This window comes from Telmatherina bonti (assembly GCF_933228915.1).
Source record: "Telmatherina bonti genome assembly, chromosome: 23".
Taxonomy (NCBI): Eukaryota; Metazoa; Chordata; class Actinopteri; order Atheriniformes; family Telmatherinidae; genus Telmatherina; species Telmatherina bonti.
In genome coordinates this window covers 28,226,712-28,250,207 of record NC_136632.1, presented here as the reverse complement: position 1 = coordinate 28,250,207, position 23,496 = coordinate 28,226,712, and the positions used below count along the sequence as shown (strand labels likewise).

At 52.3% G+C, this 23,496-nt stretch overlaps 1 protein-coding gene across 2 annotated transcripts in view; it reads right to left on the bottom strand.

Moving 5' to 3' along the window:
- Positions 1-957: 957 nt before the first annotated feature.
- The window catches only part of lrp6 (low density lipoprotein receptor-related protein 6), a 30,921-nt gene continuing 8,382 nt past the window's right edge, over positions 958-23,496 (bottom strand). Inside the window, exons 3-23 of one of the 2 annotated variants that reach the window (XM_079262975.1) lie at positions 22,822-23,019; positions 22,558-22,754; positions 22,338-22,475; positions 20,944-21,340; positions 20,691-20,862; positions 14,853-15,069; positions 13,942-14,231; positions 13,644-13,870; positions 13,390-13,574; positions 12,029-12,355; positions 11,759-11,961; positions 9,821-10,032; positions 9,560-9,750; positions 9,137-9,346; positions 8,938-9,063; positions 8,626-8,862; positions 7,020-7,130; positions 6,326-6,562; positions 6,114-6,250; positions 5,791-5,888; positions 958-4,668 (exon numbers count right to left, since the gene is read on the bottom strand). In XM_079262975.1, the coding sequence (XP_079119101.1) occupies positions 4,365-4,668; positions 5,791-5,888; positions 6,114-6,250; positions 6,326-6,562; positions 7,020-7,130; positions 8,626-8,862; positions 8,938-9,063; positions 9,137-9,346; positions 9,560-9,750; positions 9,821-10,032; positions 11,759-11,961; positions 12,029-12,355; positions 13,390-13,574; positions 13,644-13,870; positions 13,942-14,231; positions 14,853-15,069; positions 20,691-20,862; positions 20,944-21,340; positions 22,338-22,475; positions 22,558-22,754; positions 22,822-23,019 (4,414 nt within the window). In that variant the 3' untranslated portion in view covers positions 958-4,364. The remainder of the gene's footprint in view (positions 4,669-5,790; positions 5,889-6,113; positions 6,251-6,325; positions 6,563-7,019; positions 7,131-8,625; positions 8,863-8,937; positions 9,064-9,136; positions 9,347-9,559; positions 9,751-9,820; positions 10,033-11,758; positions 11,962-12,028; positions 12,356-13,389; positions 13,575-13,643; positions 13,871-13,941; positions 14,232-14,852; positions 15,070-20,690; positions 20,863-20,943; positions 21,341-22,337; positions 22,476-22,557; positions 22,755-22,821; positions 23,020-23,496) is intronic. The other variant, XM_079262976.1, reaches the window with a different exon arrangement.

The window sequence follows — 23,496 nt, the reverse complement described above, 5'->3', positions numbered from 1 at the left end:
GTGTTGACGGAGCACTGCTTCCCCCTCCCGAGCCGCCGGATGGTGGACCAGTCTCGCCTCAAAGCCGTCCGGAAGTCTTTCTCCATGGCCTCGCCAAACTCCTCCCATGCCTGAGTTTTTGCCTTGGCAACAGCCAAAGCCGCATGCCGCTAAGCCTGTCGGTACCCATCAGCTGCCTCCAGAGTCCCACAGGCCAGGAAGGTCCAATAGGACTCCTTAAACTTGATGGGATCCCTCCCTGCTGGTGTCCACCAACGAGTTCTGGGATTACCGCCACGACAGGCACCAACGACCTTACAGCCACAGCTCCGCACCACGGGAGGAGGATTTACTCCATTCTGTTCATTTTATCAGAAAAACTCCTGATTGAGTCATTGAGAAAGTTTTTCTGAGACCTAGAAGGATCCAGAAGGAATCTTTGGATCCGATAAGAAAAATAAACAAGTTAGTAGAAAAGTAAACATGTTAAAAAAAAGTAAACCACCAGTTATTAAGTAAACAATTTAAATCAGCAAATAAGTAATGAAATGAGTAAACAGAGATTGAACCACAGGACCAGTTAAGCAAGGTGGCGGCTGCATCATGCTGTGGGGATCGATGTTGGTCATCTTTCAGTCTAATAATGAATATTCATCTAGAGCAGAACCTCTGCACAATGACTCATTAATTTGTGTCAGGTGTGTTGGAGCAGGGATACATGGAAACCCTGCAGCACTGGAGCTGGACAGCCCTGATCTGGAGCAACCAAAGTGGAAACAAACCTGCAAAAACGCTTCTTTTAAATGATGAATTTCATTTTTTAACGGCGGTCAAACGACCAGATTTCATCTAAAGGTGCTAAACATACGGGAACCAGCCAAGATTTAGAGTTTTATTTTCAGCTTTTATGAGAAAATATTTTAAATGTCTTTACATATTTAATCGTGGTGAAGCTGGAATCAAAACACGGACACGAAGGAAAAGTTCACTCACTTTATATTTAACAAAAAGAAAAGAAAATCCGCTTTCGATGAGTTACAACAGCTTGTGGAGGCAGCTGGATGGCTGTACAGTCCATCTGATGCTCGGTTTCAGTACAAAAATACGTCAGCAAATTGAAAATGAAGCACCGCGAAATCCGAAACGAGGTTTCCCACCAACATGGAGACAAAAGTGCTTTTCTTCAAATAAAAAAAATACAGCCTGTTAAAAAACATTTCTACTTCCTGTGAGCCTTTTTGTCCACATTTATACATCTGTCTGTCGTATCCAGCAGCGCCCCCTGCAGGCCTGGAGGGCAGCCGCAGGTTCCATCCCTGGTCAAATATTCCAACATCAGTTACAAATAAACATCTTCATGCTCACACATAAAAGTCAATCAGGTGCAAGATGGTTCCACAACAAAGCAACACGTCTTCATGAAGGACATATGAGACGATCCACGCTTTGTACCCAATCAGCTCAGACAGGAAACTTACAGTAAAGTGCAGAAACGAGAACTTTTTCCACAGAAGAGTCCGACCTAGTGTACCGCTGCTAGCGCACCTAAGGTAGCGCACCCCAAGTTGCGTACCTCAGGTAGCGCACCGCAAGTAGTGTACCTCAGATAGTGTTACCTCAGGTAACCTACCGCAAGTAGTGTACCTCAGATAGTGTTACCTCAGGTAACCTACCGCAAGTAGTGTACCTCAGATAGTGTTAGCTCAGGTAGCGCACCGCAAGTAGTGTACCTCAGATAGTGTTACCTCAGGTAACCTACCGCAAGTAGTGTACCTCAGATAGTGTTACCTCAGGTAACCTACCGCAAGTAGTGTACCTCAGATAGTGTTACGTCAGGTAACCTACCGCAAGTAGTGTACCTCAGATAGTGTTACCTCAGGTAACCTACCGCAAGTAGTGTACCTCAGATAGTGTTAGCTCAGGTAGCGCACCGCAAGTAGTGTACCTCAGATAGTGTTACGTCAGGTAACCTACCGCAAGTAGTGTACCTCAGATAGTGTTACCTCAGGTAGCGCACCGCAAGTAGTGTACCTCAGATAGTGTTACGTCAGGTAACCTACCGCAAGTAGTGTACCTCAGATAGTGTTAGCTCAGGTAACCTACCGCAAGTAGTGTACCTCAGATAGTGTTAGCTCAGGTAACCTACCGCAAGTAGTGTACCTCAGGTAGTGTTAGCTCAGGTAGCGCACCGCAAGTAGTGTACCTCAGGTAGCTCACTGCATGTAGTTTATCTCAGGTAGCGTTACCTCAGGTAGCGCACCGCAAGTAGTGTACCTCAGGTAGCGCACCACAAGTAGTGTACCTCAGGTAGCGCACCACAAGTAGTGTACCTCAGGTAGCGCACCACAAGTAGTGTACCTCAGGTAGCGCACTGCAAGTAGTGTACCTCAGGTAGCGTACTGCAGGTAGCACCGCAAGTAGCGTACCTCAGGTAGTGTTAGCTCAGGTAGCGCACCACAAGTAGTGTACCTCAGGTAGCTCACTGCATGTAGTTTATCTCAGGTAGCGTTACCTCAGGTAGCGCACCGCAAGTAGTGTACCTCAGGTAGCGCACCACAAGTAGTGTACCTCAGGTAGCGCACCACAAGTAGTGTACCTCAGGTAGCGCACCACAAGTAGTGTACCTCAGGTAGCGCACTGCAGGTAGCACCGCAAGTAGCGTACCTCAGGTAGCGTACCGCTGGTAGTGCACCACTAGTCGTGCCAACCGGATGGGCGATAGGTTGAGGGTGTACAGGAGCAGCGGTGACACATTTAGCATAAAAAACCTTGTTTACTTACAACCAAAACCACCAAGAGGTTCTGAAGTCCAGAGCCAGAATTCTGGTTCAGGAAGATCTGTTTTGCTGCCAGATTTAATTGCGATGAGTTTTCACGTTTTAAAAACAAACCTTTTTTCTTGGTTAAAGCAGATAAACATGTAGGAAAGATATCAGAAATATCGCAGTCTTAATGACAAAACTTCCCGACCAGGATCCGGTTTTCCAGACTTCAGAAGCTCCGCTTTTCAGCTTTTGTTTGTTCAAAGGGAATAAAATGGATTTGATCTTGTTTTGGTTTCTGGTGAAACAAAGCAGAACCTGCCGTGAACCAGATCCACCCGATCCAATCCCTGTCAGGCCGGAAACGCCCAGATTTTTACACATTTCATGAGAAAATCCAAACATGAAGCTTAGCTCTAAAACTGCGATTGTCTTGTAGTCATGCTGGTGTTTTTTCTCCTTTAACAGGATTTCAGAACGAGCGAAGCGTTTCTAACGTCGGCCTCCACGCTCAGCTGTCCTTCAGAGCGACTTTACAGGGAGACATGAGAACACGCGGCGAGATTGTCTGATTCCGTAGAAAAATAGAATGAATAAAAAAGACGGAATGAAACTGTAGGAAGGTGATGACAGATCTATGTAGCTTATAAATACGTGTCTACACGACATGTCGTACAAAAATACTAGAAATCATTTAGTGGCACTGGATTCCTTTTGCTGTCGGACTCCACACCTGCCACGCCAACGCCATGATGAGCAGCGGTGGGCTCGCACGGCACGCTAACGGGTCACATGGCACGCTAACGGGTCACACGGTGCCACAAAGTGGGACGCGGCGACCCGGGGGACGCCACATGCCGAAGTGATCCGGGGGACGCCACCAGCTGTGGTGACCCGGGGGACGCTGCAGGAACGCTGCCTGTTGCAACGTTTAGCGTGATGATGTCACGCAATGCTGCGTTGTGCTGCCGCCATCGAACGCGACGACGGACAAACACAAAGAACGTTTTGGTTTAGAACCTGAAAATAAAACTTTCGTCGTGATGCTGCCAGATCACGGCGCGTCGGACAGAAGCCTCAGAGGGACACGCGGCGCTCTGATTGGTCGATATGTCCGGTGTGTGATTGATCAGCTGCATCCTCTGCAGGCGCCGTTCTACAAACCGTCTAAAAACGAGGAGGTAAATTCTACTCAAAGACGACGTCCGCTCGTGCTTCCTCCAGCTGCCGTGGTAACCGTGGAACAGTGTGGCAGTGGGCGGGGCCTCTTCTTGTGGCTGATTGATATTTGGCATTGGTAGGTTGAATGCCATGCTGCTTCCTTCAGACTCTTTTTCTCCTGGTTTAAGGCAACATATTCGTGAGGATTTTAATAAAACCTTTTCTTAAAAAAATGTACAAATTTCTTATACAAACCTCTATGTCATCGTCAGTAAACACTGTATAGAAAATATATAAATATGATTTTTCTCTTTGCAATGTACAAATGTTCTCTCCGCTTTCCCTTTTTTCCTCCAGCGTCTCGCTCCTCCCGTTGCCTTAGTCTCTCTTCCCATTTTTACCTCATTTATGCACAATTTGATGCTATTTACAGTGAGGGGGCGGAGCTTCGGGACTGAGGGCTCACGAGGAGTCCGTGCAGGGCGACGGCGGCGGTGGGTAGAGGTGGTGGGAGTAGCTGCGCTCGGTGTAAGGCGATGGCGGGCAGCTCTCGCAGTTCTCCTCCGCTGACAGGTACTGGCTGCGGGGTGTCGGCGGCGGTGGGAAAGGCTCCGAGTCATAGTTGAGGTCACTGGTGTAGCCCTTTGCGGCGGCGGCGCTGGACTTGAGCGGAACCCGGCGGCCCGGCGTGTAGTCACTGTCGCACACGTCGGTGCTGCAGGGGGTGGTCGGGGGGGCAAAGTGGCGGTAGATGTAAGGGCGGTAGCTGGAAAAATGGTTAACAACAGGGGAGAACAGCTGAATCTCAACAGCAAGTAACTGCTACTGCTACTAGCCTGTTAACGTGCTAAGATGGTAACGTACTAGCCTGCTAACATGTTAAAGTGCTAAGATGGTAATGTACTAGCCTGCTAACATGTTAAAGTGCTAAGATGGTAACGTACTAGCCTGCTAACATGTTAACGTGCTAAGATGGTAACGTACTAGCCTGCTAACATGTTAACGTGCTAAGATGGTAACGGAATAGCCTACTAACATGTTAAAGTGCTAAGATGGTAACGTACTAGCCTGCTAACATGTTAACGTGCTAAGATGGTAACGTACTAGCCTGCTAACATGTTAACGTACTAGCCTGCTAACATGTTAACGTGCTAAGATGGTAACGTACTAGCCTGCTAACATGTTAACGTGCTAAGATGGTAACGTACTAGCCTGCTAACATGTTAACGTGCTAAGATGGTAACGTACTAGCCTGCTAACATGTTAACGTGCTAAGATGGTAACGTACTAGCCTGCTAACCTGTTAACGTGCTAAGATGGTAACGTACTAGCCTGCTAACCTGTTAACGTGCTAAGATGGTAACGTACTAGCCTGCTAACCTGTTAACGTGCCAAGATGGTAACGTACTAGCCTGCTAACATGTTAACGTGCTAAGATGGTAACGTACTAGCCTGCTAACATGTTAAAGTGCTAAGATGGTAACGTACTAGCCTGCTAACATGTTAACGTGCTAAGATGGTAACGTACTAGCCTGCTAACATGTTAACGTGCTAAGATGGTAACGTACTAGCCTGCTAACATGTTAAAGTGCTAAGATGGTAACGTACTAGCCTGCTAACATGTTAACGTGCTAAGATGGTAACGTACTAGCCTGCTAACATGTTAACGTGCTAAGATGGTAACGTACTAGCCTGCTAACATGTTAACGTGCTAAGATGGTAACGTACTAGCCTGCTAACATGTTAACGTGCTAAGATGGTAACGGAATAGCCTGCTAACATGTTAAAGTGCTAAGATGGTAACGGAATAGCCTGCTAACATGTTAAAGTGCTAAGATGGTAACGTACGAGCCTGTTACCGTAATGCTAACGCAGTGCGTCATCCTACCTGTAGGATCTGTGTGTGGAGGGACTGTTGGAGGAATAACCGAACTCCAACGTGTACTGAGACCGAACCGTCGCCGGAGACGGAGGAGGATTCAGGATCTGCAAAACAGGACAAAATCAGGCTGCTGGTCTTCATCACTGTCATCATCCTCATCCCAGTCTTCATCGTTCTCTGCGTCCCCAAACATCATCCTAGTATGGGATCAATAAAGCCGGAGTGATTCGGAGCATCATCATCCTCAACCCCACTCTTATGATCATCGTCCTCTTCCTCATGGAGAACACGGATGATGTCATGAGTCATGTGACCTCCGCCAGTCTCACCGGGGGGAAGTAGGTTCCTTTGGTGCTGGATGAGCTGCTGGACGAAGCTCCGGTAACGTGTGCGCGGTCGTACGGCGGTCCACTGCTGCCTCCCATGATGCTCAGGGAGCCAATCACGGACTTCCCTCGGGACATACCTGTCCACAGGCGGAGACGGATGTCAGCTTACTGACGAAGACAATCAGCTGATCACTTCCTCCTGGAGGCCTCACCTGGCAGCGAGCTGGACAGCGAGCTGGGATGGGGGACGTATCCGAGCGGTACCGAGGACGGCCCGTGCACCACAAAGTCATTGGTGACCGTCTCGCCGTCATCCTTCATCTGAGGACAGAGGACGCGCTGACACACGAAGTAGATGGCGCCCACCACGAACAACGCCATGACCACGCCCACGATGGAGCTGATGGTGTTGTTGGTCGGAGCCGGAGGTTCTTCTGACGGTTCTGGAACTGCAGAGAGACGGTTCACACGAGATGAATGTGATTGTAAATAAAAAGTTTCTAATCGATAATTCTGATAGAAAATCGTTCGATAAGTTTAGGATTCGATAAAACTCGCAGAAGTTATTTATCAACTTCAAAATAAACTATTTCTACTACAGGTTTACAAAATAAAATAATCCATAAAAGAATAAAAAGACAAATTAAAATAGAAAATTAAATAAAGTAACTAATAATAAATAAAAACATGATGAAGACAACACAAGTCTGGAATGACGTGAAAACATGAATAACAATAAAAACAAATCAAGAGAAAAGAGTGTAAATGGATGTTTGATGACTTAAAGGCAGGAGATACGGACTTCCCAGTCCTGCCAGTAAGCCTCAAGCAGACCAGTCTAAACCAGTTTGGATCTGAGATTCTTATCTCCTGAAGGATGCGGAAGACGTTGCCATGGAAACTCACAGCAGCTGATCTCGTCAGAGTTGTCGCTACAGTCCATGTTGTGGTCGCATTTCTTGTGTTTGCCGATGCACTGGCCGTTGGAGCACGTGAACTGGTCTGTCGGACACCAGACTGGAGACAGAGAGACATCTTCATCATCGTCGTCATCATCGTCATCATTGTCATCATCATCTCCGACACAGAGTTTAAACCAGCTGAAAGTGGTCTAAACTGGTTTTGACCAGTTTAAACCAGATGAAAGCGGGCTAAACTGGTTTCGACCAGTTTAAACCAGATGAAAGTGGTCTAAACTGGTTTCGACCAGTTTAAACCAGATGAAAGCGGGCTAAACTGGTTTCGACCAGTTTAAACTAGCGGAAGTGGGCTAAACTGGTTTCGACCAGTTTAAACCAGCTAAAAGCGGGCTAAACTGGTTTCGACCAGTTTAAACCAGCTGAAAGGGGTCTAAACTGGTTTCGACCAGTTTAAACCAGATGAAAGCGGGCTAAACTGGTTTAGACCAGTTTAAACCATGAAAACGCGCTAAACTGGTTTCAACCAGTTTAAACCAGATGAAAGCGGGCTAAACTGGTTTAAACTGGTTTCGACCAGTTTAAACTAGCGGAAGTGGGCTAAACTGGTTTCCACCAGTTTAAACCAGATGAAAGCGGGCTAAACTGGTTTCGACCAGTTTAAACCAGATGAAAGCGGGCTAAACTGGTTTCGACCAGTTTAAACCAGATGAAAGCGGTCTAAACTGGTTTCGACCAGTTTAAACCAGATGAAAGCGGGCTAAACTGGTTTCGACCAGTTTAAACTAGCGGAAGTGGGCTAAACTGGTTTCGACCAGTTTAAACTAGCGGAAGTGGGCTAAACTGGTTTCGACCAGTTTAAACCAGCTAAAAGCGGGCTAAACTGGTTTCGACCAGTTTAAACCAGCTAAAAGCGGGCTAAACTGGTTTCGACCAGTTTAAACCAGATGAAAGCGGGCTAAACTGGTTTCGACCAGTTTAAACCAGATGAAAGCGGTCTAAACTGGTTTCGACCAGTTTAAACCAGATGAAAGCGGTCTAAACTGGTTTCGACCAGTTTAAACCAGATGAAAGCGGGCTAAACTGGTTTCGACCAGTTTAAACTAGCGGAAGTGGGCTAAACTGGTTTCGACCAGTTTAAACCAGCTAAAAGCGGGCTAAACTGGTTTCGACCAGTTTAAACCAGCTAAAAGCGGGCTAAACTGGTTTCGACCAGTTTATACCAGATGAAAGCGGGCTGAACTGGTTTCGACGAGTTTAAACCAGATGAAAGCGGGCTAAACTGGTTTCCACCAGTTTAAACCAGATGAAAGCGGGCTAAACTGGTTTCGACCAGTTTAAACCAGATGAAAGCGGGCTAAACTGGTTTCGACCAGTTTAAACCAGCCGAAAGGGGTCTAAACTGGTTTCGATCAGTTTAAACCAGATGAAAGTGGTCCTGCTGGTGGAGACCGGGTTCCTTCCCACAGCGGGACGACGACACTGCTACGTGATTGGCTGCAGATGTCAGGACTGACAACTAGTCATTGTCCAACATGGCGTCTGGTCAGCGAGCCGTCAGACCAGAACCAGAACCTGTCGCCGGGAGGTCTTACCGTCGCAGTTGGTCTCGTCCGAGTGGTCCTGGCAGTTGATCTCGCCGTTGCAGCGCAGGCTCAGCTCGATGCACTGCCGGCTGCTGCACTGGAACTTGGAGTCGGGACAGACGGGACAGTCGTCCTCGTCGCTGCCGTCGTCGCACTCCGAGTAGCCATCGCAGCGCCAGGCGTGCGGGATGCAGTCCACCTCACCGGACGTGCAGGCAAACTGCTCCGGCGAGCAGGTGGGCGGCTCTGAGGATGACACAACAGAATCAGTTTCCTGCTGCGGACCGGACCCGGAAAGCCCGGCCGCCGAGTGAGCGGTACCTCCGCAGGACAGCTCGTCTGGCAGCAGAACCAGGTGGACGGGACAGGAGCAGCGGGTCGTCCCGTCTCCCTTGGCAATGCAGATGTGGGAGCAGCCGCCATTGTCCCAGGTGCACGGGTGTTTACCTGCAGAGCAGGGACAGGTGAGAACTCGGGTTTGTCTTGGTTTAGAGGTCCAGTCTGGAGGAGCGGGACTCACTGTACTCCCGTATGTCGAGCTCGTGCACGGCGTGGATGTCGCTCAGGTACGCCACCCGGGCCTGGACCTTGGTGCGGCCCTCCCTTGTGGTCTTATCGATCCTCTCGATCATCTGCTGCTGCTTGTCGATCCAGTACAGGTGGTCCCCGAAGACGGTCAGGCCCACGGGCAGCAGGATGTTGGAGTCGGCGATCACGATCCGGTTGGCGCCTGGGTCGGTCCGAACGACCGGGGGAGAAAATGAGGGAGAGAACTTCAGGAACGGACCAGGAGAGGGAGCAAAGGGGGAGGGACAGCGTTATACAGTCGCCATGACAACAGTCAAGAAAAACAGTCATGTGACCGCTCGTCCTGCAGAACGCCACAGACCAACGCGATGTTCCCCGAACAGAACCGAGCCTGTCAGAACCCGCCCAGGCTCACCAGACAGGTCGCTGCTCTCGATGCGCCGCAGGTCCGAGTCCACCCAGAACAGCTTCCCCGCCTCGTTGTCCACGGCCAGAGCCACAGGCTTCCCCAGCCCGCTGAAGAACAGAACCTCACGCTCCGTCCCGTCCAGCGCCGCCCGCTCAATCCTCGGAGAGCGCTCCTGCAGGTTGGTGAAGTACATGTACCTGCAGAACACACGGGTCGCCGTCAGGACGGGTTCTAGTCACGCCCCCGCCTCAGCAGCCCAACACTCACCCCCTCTCAGGGTTGACCACGATGGCCCGCGGCTTGTCGTGCTCGCCCCGCAGAACCACGCCGACCCGGCTGCCGTCCATCCGGGTCACGTTGACCACGTTGGTGACCTCGCTGGTCCAGTAGATGAAACGGCTGTAGATGTCGATGCTCAGGTCGTGCAGCTGCAGAACCTGACTGGACCCGACCGGAGAGCCCAACACCACCGTCATACTCTGACAGGACACAGAACCGGACCGGAACAGCGGATCAGAACCAGAACTTTTTAACTGGACCATCAATCTTTAATTTCAGTAATCAAACATTTCATTCTGTTTTTTCCTTTGGATGGAAGGAAAAAACCCGGTCGTCTGACCCGGTCCGAGCCCAGGCGGGTCGTCTGACCCGGTCCGAGCCCAGGCGGGTCGTCTGACCCGGTCCAAATCCGGTCCAAATTAGACGTCTGTTCTGTACGAGATGTCGGGTCTGCAGACCCACCAGAACCGCGGACCAGATTCAGGTTCTACTGGAACCGCATTAGACTGGTTCCAGTCATATTTATCTGATAGATTTCAGTTTGTAAATGTAAATGATGATTCTTCCTCACACACCAGGGTAAGTCATGGAGTTCCTCAGGGTTCTGTACTTGGACCAATACTTTTCACATTATACATGCTCATCAGGCAGCATGGTATAAACAGGTTTCTAGAACCGCCTTCTTCCACCTGCATAATATTGCAAAAATTAGGGGCATCTTGTCTCAGAAAGATGCAGAAAAATGAGTCCATGCCTTTATTACTTCCAGACTGGATTACTGCCTTATTTATGGGTTTTTCCCAAATATGTACTGAAAAGTCTCCATCTGATCCAAAATGCTGCAGCGAGGGTTCTGATGAGGACCAGCAGGAGAGATCATATTTCACCAGTTTTAGCCTCTCTACACTGGCTCCCTGATAAATCCAGGATCAAGTTTAAAATTCTTCTCCTCACATATAAAGCTCTCCATGACCAAGCTCCATTGTACATAAAAGATCTTATAGTTCCATATGTTCCAAATAGAGCACTTGGCTCTCAGACTGCAGGTTTACTGGTGGTTCCCAGAGTCTCAAAGAGTCCTATGGGAGGAAGGGCCTTTAGCTATCAGGCTCCTCTCTTATGGAACCAGCTCCCACCGTGGGTTCAGGAGGCAGACTCCCTCCACACCTTTAAGATGGAGCTGAAAACCTTCCTTTTCCATGATTCTTATAGTTAGGATATGAGCATCTCCTGAGTTGGAGTCTGCATGTACGGGACCCAACTGTCCAGGTTCTGCTCATTGCTCTTATAGTTATGGGTAGTCTAACCATCCATTACTGATGTAGCAATGGGGATGTTACCTGATGCACTGAGAAGTACCTCGCTCTATTTCTCTAATATATTAATGTATAAATATATGCCAATATTGCCGTTTCTAACTTATTTCTCCTTTTTCCGCAGGTCTTCCTGAATAAGTGCAGTTGTACATGTTGATCTGTCTTTCCTGTCCTCTCCACCCCAACCAGTCGAGGCAGATGGCTGCCCTCCCTGAGCCGGGTTCTGCCGGAGGTTTTCTTCCTGTTAAAGGGGAGTTTTTTCCTTCCCACTGTCGCCTCGTGCAGCTCAGGATGGAGGATTGGATCCAAGTCATGACTCGATGCAGTCAGTTGGTTTCTATTATAGGATATGTATGAATTGGATAGAAATGATGTGGATGTAAAGTGTCCTGAGACAACAGACCCGGTAGAACCAGATTCCGGTCCTACAGACCCGGTAGAACCAACCCAGGAGAGTCCCTCGCTGCGGGAACATGGAGCCTCCCTCCAGCAGGTTTTTACCGGTGCAACACCAGACTCTAACCAACGGGTCACTGACTCAGTAACCAGGTGTGTTGCAGCAGGGAAAGCTGTAAAAGCTGCATGGCCCGGTTCTGGTTGGTTCTGGTACCTGGTTGCCGTCCTCCTGGGCGCGGCAGATGACGTTCTGCTTGTAGTCAATCCAGTAGAGGTGCTTGTCCAGCGGGTCGTAGTCGATGGCGCGGACGTTGCGCAGGCTGTGGATGGGCAGGATGATGTCGGGGCTCTGCTGCTCGTCGATCACCATGCGGTTGATGGCCGTCTTCTGGCTGAACAGCAGGAACGACGTCGGCGCTAAAAGAAAACACCCGGGTTAGGACGGAAAAAGCTTCGGGTCGCCCAGGTCCCGCCGGCACCTCACCGCTGCAGGTCTTGTTGTCGTAGTTGAGGGAAAAGTGGGCGGGGCATCCGCAGACGAAGCCACTGACAGGCACGGCGAGGCACAGGTGGGAGCAGTGTCCGTTGGTGGAGGCGCAGGCATTCCAGCCGCCCTGCCTGGACGAGTGGAACACCAGGATGTCCATGACGTAGTCCAGGTGGCCCTGGATCACAGTCCGGTTCTGACCGCTGGTCTTGTTGGCCCGCTCGATGCTGCGCTGGCTCCAGTCGGTCCAGTAGATGTAGTCCTGGTACTGGGTCAGGCCGAACGGGTGGGGGAGGTCGTCGGCGATCACCTCACGGTCCTTTCCTGCAGGACGACACGCAAGCAGTGACACAGCAGACCCAGCAGGAATTGGCTGGAGATAGGAGGTAGGCGTGGCTAACATGGCCAGCACGGTCGCATGGACAGGTGGGGCGAGGACAGGAGGGGCGAGGACAGGTGGGGCGAGGACCGGAGGCGCGAGGACAGGTGGGGCGAGGACAGGTGGGGCGTGGACAGGAGGTGCGTGGACAGGAGGGGCGAGGACAGGTGGGGCGGGGACAGGAGGGGCGGGGACAGGTGGGGCGTGGACAGGAGGCGCGTGGACAGGAGGGGCGAGGACAGGAGGGGCGAGGACAGGTGGGGCGTGGACAGGGCGTCTACAGCCGGGACGCGACGGCGTCTACAGCCGGGACGCGGCAGCGACGGCGTCTAAAGCCGGGACGCGGCGGCGTCTACAGCCGGGACGCGGCGGCGTCTACAGCCGGGACGCGACGGCGTCTACAGCCGGGACGCGGCAGCGACGGCGTCTAAAGCCGGGACGCGGCGGCGTCTACAGCCGGGACGCGGCGGCGTCTACAGCCGGGACGCGACGGCGTCTACAGCCGGGACGCGGCAGCGTCTACAGCCGGGACGCGACGGCGTCTACAGCCGGGACGCGACGGCGTCTACAGCCGGGACGCGACGGCGTCTACAGCCGGGACGCGACGGCGTCTACAGCCGGGACGCGGCGGCAGCGGCATCTACAGCCTGGACGGGGCGTTTGGCTTCACGGTGTCCTGAGGAAGCGGATGTTCGTAACGTCGCTGATTCAGCGAAGCGGTCTCCTGCTGGCTGGAGGCGGAGTTAGTCGGCGCTGGCGGGAAAACGTGCGTCTTTAAAGCGACCTCTGGAAGCAGAACCGCTCCACATGCTTCTAAAACACCCAGCCTGAAAACAAACTGAAATGTCTCAGAACCGGACCCGGTCATGTACTGGACCAGCTGGTTCAGTGGTTCTGATCTGGCTGCAGGTCCGGCTGGTCTCTGACTAGAGGAGGAACCAGATCATTCTGAAGGCCCGGTTCTGGCGGCCCAGATTACCCAGCATGTTGGAGGACTCGATCAGCGTGGTGTCCAGGTCGGTCCAGTACAGCCGGCGCTCCGCATAGTCGATGGTCAGTCCGTTGGCCCGCCCAACGTCGTCCACCAGCGTGATGCGACCCGACCCGTCCATCGCAGCTCGATCGATCTTCGGCTTCCCGCCCCACTCGGTCCAGTACATGTACCTGTAAAGAACTGGGTCAGTACGCAGTCTGGAGGCAAACTGGACCCGCAGGTCGGGAAGATCTTCTCACCCCTCAGCCGGGTCCAGAGCCAGAGCTCGTGGACTGTCCAGATCCTTCCAGACCAGAACCTGCCGGTGCTGCCCGTCCAGTTTGGCCACCTCTATGCGATTGGTACCGGTGTCAGCCCAGTACAGGTTCTTCCCGAGCCAGTCCACGGCCATGCCCTCCGGGTAGTCCAGCCCGAACTCCACCACGTGCTCCAGAGCGCTGCCATTCATGAAGGCCCGGCTGATGGTCTGCAGAACCAGAACTACGGGTCAGCTTCAGGTTCCGTCCTCCGGCTCCTCACCGCTCGGTTCTGACCCACCTTCAGAGTGATGTCGGTCCAGTAGATCCGGTTGTCCGTGATGTCGAAGTCCAGCGCGGAGGCCTCCTTGACGCCGGCGAGCGGGATGGCCACGTTGTTGTTGTTGGTTTCCAGGGAGATGCGGCGGATGTCGGTGTGGCGGGAGAAGAGCAGGAAGGCCTCGGGGACGATGCAGGTCTTCATGTCGGCGATGAGCTCCAGGCCGATGGGACATCCGCACTGCACCTGTTCAGGTGTGTTCAGGCACAGGTGGCTGCAGCCGCCGTTGTTCTCCGCACACGGGTTCGTACCTGCGGAGGACAGTCACACCTCAAGACATTCCTCCAAATCTGACCCGGAGCAGCGCCCGGTCCTGATCTGGTTCTTCTCCCGCCCTAAAATGATGGAGTGTGCGGAGCTTAGCTATCAAACCGCCAGATCCTCACCAAGCGTCGGTCTGCAGCAGACCTGCTAAACTTTGGAGTCATAGCATCCAACGTCCATGCTAACGTAGCTAACATGGCTAATGTAACTCGTGTAGCTAACGTGGCTAATGCAGCTAACATAGCTAACGTGGCTAACGTAACTCATGTAGCTAACGTGGCTAATGCAGCTAACGTAGCTACCATGGCTAACGTCGCTAACATGGCTAACATTGCTAACGTAGCTACCAGGTGGGATCTTCCACCAGCCATGATTTGTTGCTGGCTCCGCTCTGCGGGAACGAACGGACCAGCTCCGCTCTGCGGGAACGAACGGACCAGCTCCGCTCTGCGGGAACGAACGGACCAGCTCCGCTCTGCGGGAACTAACGGACCAGCTCCGCTCTGCGGGAACTAACGGACCGGTTCCTGGCACGCTGGGACTGATCCGACCACATTCCCTCTCCTGGACCTCCGGTTCTGAGAACCCCTCCGGCTTCAGGATCTCACCGAAGGCTTGGTGCACGCTGGTGGCCTTCAGACCCATCAGGTCGGGTAGCTGGTCAATGATGACGTCTCTACTGGCGGTGCGTTTGTGGACCCGTTCGATGCTGCGGCGCTGCCAGTCGGTCCAGTAGACGTAGTCTCCCAGCAGCGTGAAGCCGAAGATGTGGGGCAGCTTGTCCTCCACCAGAACCCGCCGCTGCGACCCGTCCATGTTCATCACCTGCAGACAGAGCACGCCACGTTGGACAATAAAACCTCTGACATGTTTGATTCTTGTTTCTCCAGAGAGTGGAATCATTTCTACGTTCCCTTCCAACACCTGGGAACTTTTCAGTTCTGATAAAAACCATAAACCCATTTTATTTCATCGTTCTGAGCTGGAACCAGACCAGATCCAGATCCAGAGTTTCCCACATTTCGGATCAAGACTTCCAGACGGAACCAGATCTCAGAATGTCGTATGCAGAGCATCTGGGGGGGCAGCGTGGACGCAGTACCACCTGACTGTATTTATAATGACATAATAATACAGAAATAATAAAGTCAAATGGATTAATGATGAATATGTAAAGATGGCGTCGCGGCGCCTGCTGCTGACGTGGACACGGATGAAACACTCCACAGATGGTCATTGGTTCTCCGACATCCTGCTGCGACGTTTCCACGCTGAAGAGACGGAGGCGGCGTTTGTTTCGCACATGCTGAGACACAACACGCTTCTGTTGCCACGGTGACAGATGGCCTGGAACGCCACAGGAACTAAAAACACGTCTGAGGAGATTTGCTGCAGCGTTTGGCGTCGCCTCAGAAATCACCGGAACGTCTCGGAAACGATGGTTGGTCTCCACCTTCAGGAAGCGAATCCAACCTGTAACCATGACGACGGGGAAAGCAGGGCATCATGGGAGGAAAAGACAACATTCCAGCAGACTGGAAAAATGTCAGTAATCTGCAGCGTTCCCGTTCGGCCGTCAGCGCCGCGTGGAGCGCCGCGATTGGTGGACGGCCCCCCTCCTCCCAGAACCCGCTACTCATCAGGAATGTGGAGGATAAATATAAAGCCGGTCGGACCGCAGCACCGCTGGTCGGACCGGTTCTAAACACAGCCGACCACAGCTGGATCAGAACCAGATATGGGCCGTCGCCGAGGGGGGGTGGGGGTACATTATCATCCTGAAACGGATCCTGAGACCCCAGAACCGGAGACCCCAGAACCTGAAATCCCAGAGCCTAGAACCCAGAACCTGAAACCCCAGAACCTGAAACCCAGAACCTGGATCCTGGAACCTAAGCTCCAGAACCTGAGACCCCAGAACATGAAACACCAGAACCTGAGAACCCAGAACCTGAAACCCCAGAACCCAGAACCTGAAACCCAGAACCCAGAAACTGAAATCCAGAACCTGAAACTCCAGAACCTGAAACCCCAGAACGTAGAACCCAGAATATGGATCCTGGAACCTAAGCTGAACCTGAAATCCAGAACGTGAGACCCCAGAAACTGAAGCCCCAGAACCTGAGAACCCAGAACCTGAAACCCCAGAACGTGAAACCCCAGAACCTAGAACCTGAGACCCCAGAACTTGGATCCTGGAACCTGAGCCCCAGAACCTGAAATCCAGAACATGAAACCCCAGAACCCAGAACCAGAGACCCAGAACCTAAAACCCCAGAACCAGAGACCCAGAACCTGAGAACCCAGAACCTAAAACCCCGGAACCTGAAACCCAGAACCCAAAATCTAGAACCCAGAATGTCAAACCCCAAAACCTAGAACCCAGAACCTGAGACCCCAGAACCCGAAAACCCTAGAACCTGAAACCCCAGAACCTGAAACCCAGAACCTGAAACCCCAGAACCTAGAACCCAGAACCTGAAACCCGAGACCCAGAACCTGAAACCCGAGACCCAGAACCTGAAACCCGAGACCCAGAACCTGAAACCCCAGAACCCAGAACCTGAGACCCCAGAACCTAGAACCCAGAACCTGAAACCCGAAACCAAGAACCTGAGACCCCAGAACCTGAAACCCCACAACCTGAAACCCCAGAACCTAGAACTCAGAACCTGAAACCCCAGAACCTAGAACCCAGAACCTGAAACCCGAGACCCAGAACCTGAAACCCCAGAACCCAGAACCTGAGACCCCAGAACCTGAAACCCAGAACCTGAAACCCCAGAACCTAGAACCCAGAACCTGAAACCCCAGAACCTGTTACCCGAGACCCAGGACCTGAAAACCCAGAACTTGGATCCTGGAACCTGAGCCCCAGAACCTGAAACCCCAGAACCTGAAACCCCAGAACCCAGGACCTGAAAACCCAGAACCTGAAACCCCAGAACCTAGAACCCAGAACCTGAAACCCGAAACCAAGAACCTGAGACCCCAGAACCTGAAACCCCAGAACCTAGAACTCAGAACCTGAAACCCCAGAACCTAGAACCCAGAACCTGAGACCCAGAACCTGAAACCTGAGACCCAGAACCTGAAACCTGAGACCCAGAACCTGAAACCCCAGAACCCAGAACCTGAGACCCCAGAACCTGAAAACCCAGAACCTGAAAACCCAGAACCTGAAACCCGAAACCAAGAACCTGAGACCCCAGAACCTGAAACCCCAGAACCTAGAACTCAGAACCTGAAACCCCAGAACCTAGAACCCAGAACCTGAGACCCAGAACCTGAAACACGAGACCCAGAACCTGAAACCCCAGAACCCAGAACCTGAGACCCCAGAACCTGAAAACCCAGAACCTAGAACCCAGAACCTGAAACCCGAAACCAAGAACCTGAGACCCCAGAACCTGAAACCCCAGAACCTAGAACTCAGAACCTGAAACCCCAGAACCTGAGACCCCAGAACCTGAGATCCAGAACCAGAGACCCAGAACCTGAGAACCCAGAACCTAAAACCCAGAACCCAAAATGTCAAACCCCAAAACCTAGAACCCAGAACCTGAAATCCAGAACCTGAAACCTCAGAACCCAGAACCTGAGACCCCAGAACTTGGATCCTGGAACCTGAGCCCCAGAACCTGAAACCCCAGAACCTGAAACCCCAGAACCCAGGACCTGAAAACCCAGAACCTGAAACCCCAGAACCTAGAACCCAGAACCTGAAACCCGAAACCAAGAACCTGAGACCCCAGAACCTGAAACCCCAGAACCTAGAACTCAGAACCTGAAACCCCAGAACCTAGAACCCAGAACCTGAGACCCAGAACCTGAAACCCGAGACCCAGAACCTGAAACCCCAGAACCCAGAACCTGAGACCCCAGAACCTGAAAACCCTAGAACCTGAAAACCCAGAACCTGAAACCCGAAACCAAGAACCTGAAACCCCAGAACCTAGAACCCAGAACCTGAGACCCAGAACCTGAAACCCGAGACCCAGAACCTGAAACCCCAGAACCCAGAACCTGAGACCCCAGAACCTGAAACCCCAGAACCTAGAACCCAGAACCTGAAACCCGAAACCAAGAACCTGAGACCCCAGAACCTGAAACCCCACAACCTAAAACCCCAGAACCTAGAACTCAGAACCTGAAACCCCAGAACCTAGGACCCAGAACCTGAAACCCGAGACCCAGAACCTGAAACCCCAGAACCCAGAACCTGAGACCCCAGAACCCAGAACCTGAGACCCCAGAACCTGAAACCCCAGAACCTAGAACCCAGAACCTGAAACCCCAGAACCTGTTACCCGAGACCCAGGACCTGAAAACCCAGAACTTGGATCCTGGAACCTGAGCCCCAGAACCTGAAACCCCAGAACCCAGAACCTGAGACCCAGAACCTGAGACCCAGAACCTGAAACCCCAGAACCCAGAACCTGAGACCCCAGAACCTGAAAACCCAGAACCTGAAACCCCAGAACCTAGAACCCAGAACCTGAAACCCAAAACCAAGAACCTGAGACCCCAGAACCTGAAACCCCACAACCTAGAACTCAGAACCTGAAACCCCAGAACCTAGAACCCAGAACCTGAAACCCGAGACCCAGAACCTGAAACCCCAGAACCCAGAACCTGAGACCCCAGAACCTGAAACCCAGAACCTGAAACCCCAGAACCTAGAACCCAGAACCTGAAACCCCAGAACCTGTTACCCGAGACCCAGGACCTAAAAACCCAGAACTTGGATCCTGGAACCTGAGCCCCAGAACCTGAAACCCCAGAACCCAGGACCTGAAAACCCAGAACCTGAAACCCCAGAACCTAGAACCCAGAACCTGAAACCCGAAACCAAGAACCTGAGACCCCAGAACCTAGAACTCAGAACCTGAAACCCCAGAACCTAGAACCCAGAACCTGAGACCCAGAACCTGAAACCCGAGACCCAGAACCTGAAACCCCAGAACCCAGAACCTGAGACCCCAGAACCTGAAAACCCAGAACCTGAAAACCCAGAACCTGAAACCCGAAACCAAGAACCTGAGACCCCAGAACCTGAAACCCCAGAACCTAGAACTCAGAACCTGAAACCCCAGAACCTAGAACCCAGAACCTGAGACCCAGAACCTGAGACCCAGAACCTGAAACACGAGACCCAGAACCTGAAACCCCAGAACCCAGAACCTGAGACCCCAGAACCTGAAAACCCAGAACCTGAAACCCCAGAACCTAGAACCCAGAACCTGAAACCCGAAACCAAGAACCTGAGACCCCAGAACCTGAAACCCCAGAACCTAGAACTCAGAACCTGAAACCCCAGAACCTAGAACCCAGAACCTAGAACCTAGAACCTGAAACCCGAGACCCAGAACCTGAAACCCCAGAACCCAGAACCTGAGACCCCAGAACCTGAAACCCAGAACCTGAAACCCCAGAACCTAGAACCCAGAACCTGAAACCCCAGAACCTGTTACCCGAGACCCAGGATCCGAAAACCCAGAACTTGGATCCTGGAACCTGAGCCCAAGAACCTGAGATCCAGAACCTGAGACCGCAGAACTTGGATCCTGGAACCCAGAACCTGACACCACAGAACCTGAAACCCAGAACCTAAAACCCAGAACCTGACACCACAGAACCTGAGACCCCAGAACCTAGAACCTGAGACCCTAGAACCTAGAATCTGAGACCCCAGAACTTGGATCCTGGACCCCAGAACCTAGAACCCTAGAACCTGAGACCCCAGAACCTGAAAGCCGAGACCCAGAACCTGAAACCCCAGAACCTGAAAGCCGAGACCCAGAACCTGAAACCCCAGAACCCAGGACCTGAAACCCCAGAACGTAGAACCCAGAATATGGATCCTGGAACCTAAGCTGAACCTGAAATCCAGAACGTGAGACCCCAGAAACTGAAGCCCCAGAACCTGAGACCCTAGAACCTGACACCCCAGAATCTGAAATTGAGAACCTGAGGCCCTAGAACCTGAGACCCCAGAACCTAGAACGCAGAACTTGAAACCCCAGAACCTGAAACCACAAAACCTAGAAACCCTTGAACCTGAGACCCAGAACCTGAAACAACAGAACCTAGAAACCCTAAAACCTGAAACAACAGAACCTAGAAACCCTAAAACCTGAAACCTCAGAACCTAGAAACCCTAGAACCTGAGACCTAGAAACTGAAACCTCAGAACTTGGATCCCGGAACCTGGATCCCAGAACCTGAGACCCCAGAACCCAGAACCTGAAACCCCAGAACCTAGAACCCAAAACCTGAAACCCCAGAACCTGAAACTCAGAACGCAGAACCTGAAACCCCAGAACCTAGAACCCAGAACCTGAAACCCCAGAACCTGAAACCCCAGAACCTAGAAACGCTAGAACCTGAGACCCAGAAACTGAAACCTCAGAACCTGGAACCCAGAACCTGGATCGAACACCCACCTCGATCTTGTCGGTCTTGGCGTCCCCCCAGTAGATCTTGCGCTCGCCGTAGTCTAGCGCGAGGCCGTTGGGCCAGCCCAGAGACGTGTTCACCATCACGACCCGATCCATCCCATCCAGGTTGGCCCGCTCGATCTTGGGTACCTGACCCCAGTCAGTCCAGTACATGTACCTGGGAACCAGAACCAAACCAGCGACGTCAGGCGGGTCTCTGATGTTACAGTTTGTATGCTTGTCACGCCGGCGCCCTCACCCCGCCACAGGGTCCAACACGATGGCTCTGGGCTCGTCCAGGTCTTCGGAGATCAGGATCTTACGCATGGTGCCGTTGAGCCGGGTCACTTCGATCCGGTCCGTCCCCGTGTCGGTCCAGTAGAGGTTCCGGGCGATCCAGTCGACAGCGATGCCGTCAGGGTGGCTGACCTGAGACGTGACCACGAACTGGGCGTCGCTGCCGTCCAGCAGCGAGCGGCGGATTGCCTTCACCTCGTCGTCCGTCCAGTAGAGGTAACCCTCCACCGGGTCGTAGTCGATGGCGATGGCATGCCGGATGTCGTCCACCTGCAGGACGATGTCGGTGAAATCCGGCGTGTCCAGAGAGATCCGCCGCAGGTCGGTTCGCCGCGCCAGCAGCAGCATCTGGGTTGGACCTGAGGAGGAAGAGGAGGAAGCTTCACATTTCCTGATTGAACCATTGTTTTCCTTTCACCACCAAAAGCTAAAACCCGGAAGAAGAGCTGGAGGGTTCAAAGATCGCAGGACAGAGTTGCCACGGTTCTGGGACTCTGTGATGCTTCCTCTGATGAAGCTTCGTTTCCACACAGTTTGGACATCCAGAGAACTGATCCGTTGCTGGGTTCCTTCCAGACCCGTTCTGGTGTTTATAAAACATGTTCTGGTCCGAGCCTTTACAACCACCAACCAAACAGAAGGGGGAGGGGGGAGGGGGGGGCTAACGCCACTTGGAGTCGCAGGGAGCTGACAGGAAGGAGGAGAAGTGAGCGTTGCTGGGGGTTTTAGATGTGAGGAGAAGATCATGTGCTCAGCTGACGGTCGACACGCTGCTCCATCCAAGCTGCATGTTTACGATGATTCCTGGTAAACAGCTGAAGAAACAAGATTTTTTTCCCTCGCTGCCAAACACGATCTGTTAACGTCTCCGTCTCCGCTAACGTCTCCGTCTCCGCTAACGTCTCTCACCATTTAAAGTCTTGGATTCTGATGTTTCCATTCACCATGAAGTTACATTAACTCATTAATAGCTCATTACCGCTCACATTAGCAGCAAATCTAAGACCGCAGGTTCTCACCAATCGGCGGTAAAAAGTGTAGCATTTACGATGCTGCAGTTCCCCTGTCATCCACTAGGGGCTCCAAAACAGAGCGAAGCCCCATAGACTCATGTTAAAAAGGCCATCTTCACATAAATGGCTACATGTTCCTGTTGTACTTTGGAGGTAGATATGAAGGTGACACGGTCAGGACCGCTTCCCTGCAGTCGTCCTCATGTGAGAACACGTCAGGAATCAGACAGTAAACATGTAATAAAGCTGGAAACAGAAAATGCAGCAGAGGAAAGCAGGTCTATATGTTACGCTCTTCCTCAGGGACCGGCAGCTCTGGCAGGATGAAGACGAGCGTCCTCACCGTCTCTGCAGGTCTTCCCGTCCTCCAGCAGCTGGACTCCGGTGGGACAGGCGCAGCGGTACAGGGGTCTGGTGGGGGACAGGAGGCAGAGCTGGGAGCATCCTCCGTTGGCGTGGGAACAGGGGCTGCTCACAGCTGCTGACAACAGAAACCAGAGTCATGCTGGGAACCATCGACTGGTCGCTGACCAGTTAGGGAGACACCTGACAGAAGGACCTACTCATGGACTGTCTCTTGGGGCTGAAGACGTGGATGTCCATGGGGGACAAGATGTCAGAGTGGACGATCCGCTGCTCTGTTCCCGTCTGCTTCCTGCAGGAGTGGATAGAGTGGGTGTTCCAGTCGGTCCAGAAGAGCGTGTCCTCGTACAGGGTGAGGGCAAACGGGTGAGGCAGCTCCCCCTTCACCACCACCTCCCTGAAAGACAACACAAGCGTCAGAGCGGAAAGTCCAGCAGAGACACGGTTCTGGGACTCTGCCGGACCTGGAGGAGCCGTCCAGGTTGGAGCGGTGGATGCAGTTGTGCTTGGCGTCGGCCCAGTAGAGCTTCTGCTGATGGTAGTCGAGTGTCAGCCCGTTGGGCCAGAAGATCTCCTTATCGATGATCATGGAGCGGTTCATCCCGTCCATCCCGGCACGCTCGATCTTTGGGATCTCCCCCCAGTCCGTCCAGTACATGAACCTGAGAACAGCGGGGACAGTCAGATGGACGAAGAGTCAGCAGCCACAAACTGTTTCAGCTCATCAGCAAATGCTTCAGGCTTATTGATGAGTTTATAAACCTGGGTTTTTATTCTGGCACTCCACGGCATTAGCATTAGCTGCTAATGTGAGAGCCTGCGGTCTTAGCATTAGCTGCTAATGTGAGAGCCTGCGGTCTTAGCATTAGCTGCTAATGTGAGAGCCTGCAGTCTATGACGTAGACGTCGCCTCTGACACTTGAACGATGCGTCAACGCGGCCGCCATCGTGGGCTGTGTCGACTTCCTGCATGATCTAACAGAGATTCTCTTAACCATTAAAATCACCAAAACTCATTGAACTTTCAACCTATTCTCAAGTCATTTATTATCAATGTTTATCCTCCTTTTCCCCACATATACATAACACACACATGCATACACTGAATCTGTTCTACATCACAGCCAGAGAAATGATGA